Source organism: Myotis brandtii, unplaced genomic scaffold (genome assembly GCF_000412655.1).
Source record: "Myotis brandtii unplaced genomic scaffold, ASM41265v1 scaffold2591, whole genome shotgun sequence".
In the NCBI taxonomy this organism is placed as follows: Eukaryota; Metazoa; Chordata; class Mammalia; order Chiroptera; family Vespertilionidae; genus Myotis; species Myotis brandtii.
Window position 1 is genome coordinate 97,476 of NW_005359844.1, and position 1,863 is coordinate 99,338.

A 1,863-nucleotide genomic window follows, 5' to 3' on the forward strand; every position below is an offset into this window, starting at 1 on the left:
GGGGGGAGGGTGCTGTGGGGAGGGTGCTGTGGGGAGGATGCTGCGGGGAGGGTGCTGCAGGCAGGGGCGAGGCACCGGGCGCGAGGGCCACACTCAGTGACGGGGCTGTGGAATCAGGGAGACGCTGACAGCTCATGAGGGGGTGAGGCTGAGAGAGAAAACCAATAGTCGTGTGATGGCTGCTGACCTCATGGTTTAATACAGAATCCTACACCTCCATGACCCCCTGTGGGCTGAGCTGGGAGGCAGTTCCCCCAGGGCCCTGCTCTCCTCTCCATGCTGATCTCTGGCAGCTGAGACTCAGGAACAACGAGACGCGGGAAGCATTTGCTTTCGATGCTTTCCCGGCATCGCTCCCGACCGTGTTCCCCGCGGGGCAGGCCCACGCTCTCACATGCGTCCCACTCTGTGCTTTAGGGAATCGCCCAGCGCAGGCCGAGGGAGATTAGCAAGGGGCTGGCCGTGGATGCGGCTGAAGGGATGGTCCTGTCCATATGCAGGTGGCGGGAGGGGCTCTCGCTCAAAGGGCTGCGGTCTGTGACCTACAAATTCCACTCCTCAGAGTCTCTCCTGAGAAAGAATTTAAAGTCACAGCAGCCTCACACACACCTCACAGCACTATTTATGACGGTCAGAACAGAAATTAACCACAGTCTTATTCTCATGCTGTAGTCTTAAGTGAGGAAAACAGGATTCAAAAATGGAGGTTTGTCTAGAGACATGCATGCATGAAGAAGAGGGTGACTCGGTGACAAAGAAAAATGAGGGTGAAAAATATGTTAAAAAGCAAAGACTGGAAGGGAGTAACCCAAAATCTTCATAAAGGGCTGCCCAGGAGCCCTGACCAGAATGACTTTTTTTTTTTACTAGAGGTCCAGTGCACGAATTCATGCACCACTGGGGTCCCTTAGCCTGGCTTGTGGGATCGGCCGAAACCGGCTCTCCGACATCCTGGATTGCGAGAGGGTGCAGGCCAGACCGAGGGACTCCACTGGTGCATGATCATGGCCAGGGAGGGACATGGGAGGTTGGCCAGCCAGGGAGGGACCTCAGGAGGGCGGCTCCAGGGGTCCAGCCTGTCTCGCTCAGTCCCAATCGGCTGGACCCCAGCAGCAAGCTAACCTACCTGTGGAAGCGTCTGCCCCCTGGTGGTCAGTGCACATCATAGTGAGTGGTTGAGCAGTCTTAGCATATCATTAACATATTACACTTTGATTGGTTGAACAGCAGACCAGACGACCAGACACTTAGTATATTAAGTTTTTATTATTCAGGATTTTTTAAAAATATATTTGTATTGATTTCAGAGAGGAAGGGAAAGAGAGAGAGAGATAGAAACATTCATGGTGAGAGAGAATCATGGATCGTCTGCCTCTTGCACGTTCCCTACTGGGGATCGAGTGCGCAACCCAGGCATGTGCCCTGACCGGGAATCGAACTGTGACCTCCTGGTTCATAGGTCAACGCTCTATCCACGGAACCAAACCAGCCAGGGTGACTGGGATGGCTTTTTAAATCTTGTTCCATGTTTCCCAGTTCTCTGCCGGCAACAGGCATTGCTATGATGGTGGGGAACGCAGGGGGTCTTGAGCCTACGGTTTGCAGGCGGCCACGCAACTGGGCCCTGACAGTCGCCTCTGCTCTGTCTTCCAGGCGAGCAGGAGCCGGAGCCGCTGGAGCAGCAGAGGCCGCAGGCCACGCACGAGACGGGGGCCGAGCTGCTGTCCTACCAAGGCAACGACGTGGAGTCCTTCGTGTCGGCCGGCGCCCCCTCGGGGCTGTACCGGCTGGAGCTGCTGTCCACGGAGAAGGACGCGCACTTCCGAGTCTACGCCACCACCACGCCCGCGTCCGACCAGCCCT

At 56.3% G+C, this 1,863-nt stretch overlaps 1 protein-coding gene across 1 annotated transcript in view; it reads left to right on the forward strand.

Annotated features, from left to right (window-relative positions):
* The window catches only part of NDNF (neuron-derived neurotrophic factor), a 9,263-nt gene that overhangs the window by 5,606 nt on the left and 1,794 nt on the right, over window positions 1–1,863 (forward strand). The window contains exon 3 of the mRNA XM_014541051.1: window positions 1,654–1,858. Within this exon, the coding sequence (XP_014396537.1) occupies window positions 1,654–1,858 (205 nt within the window). The remainder of the gene's footprint in view (window positions 1–1,653; window positions 1,859–1,863) is intronic.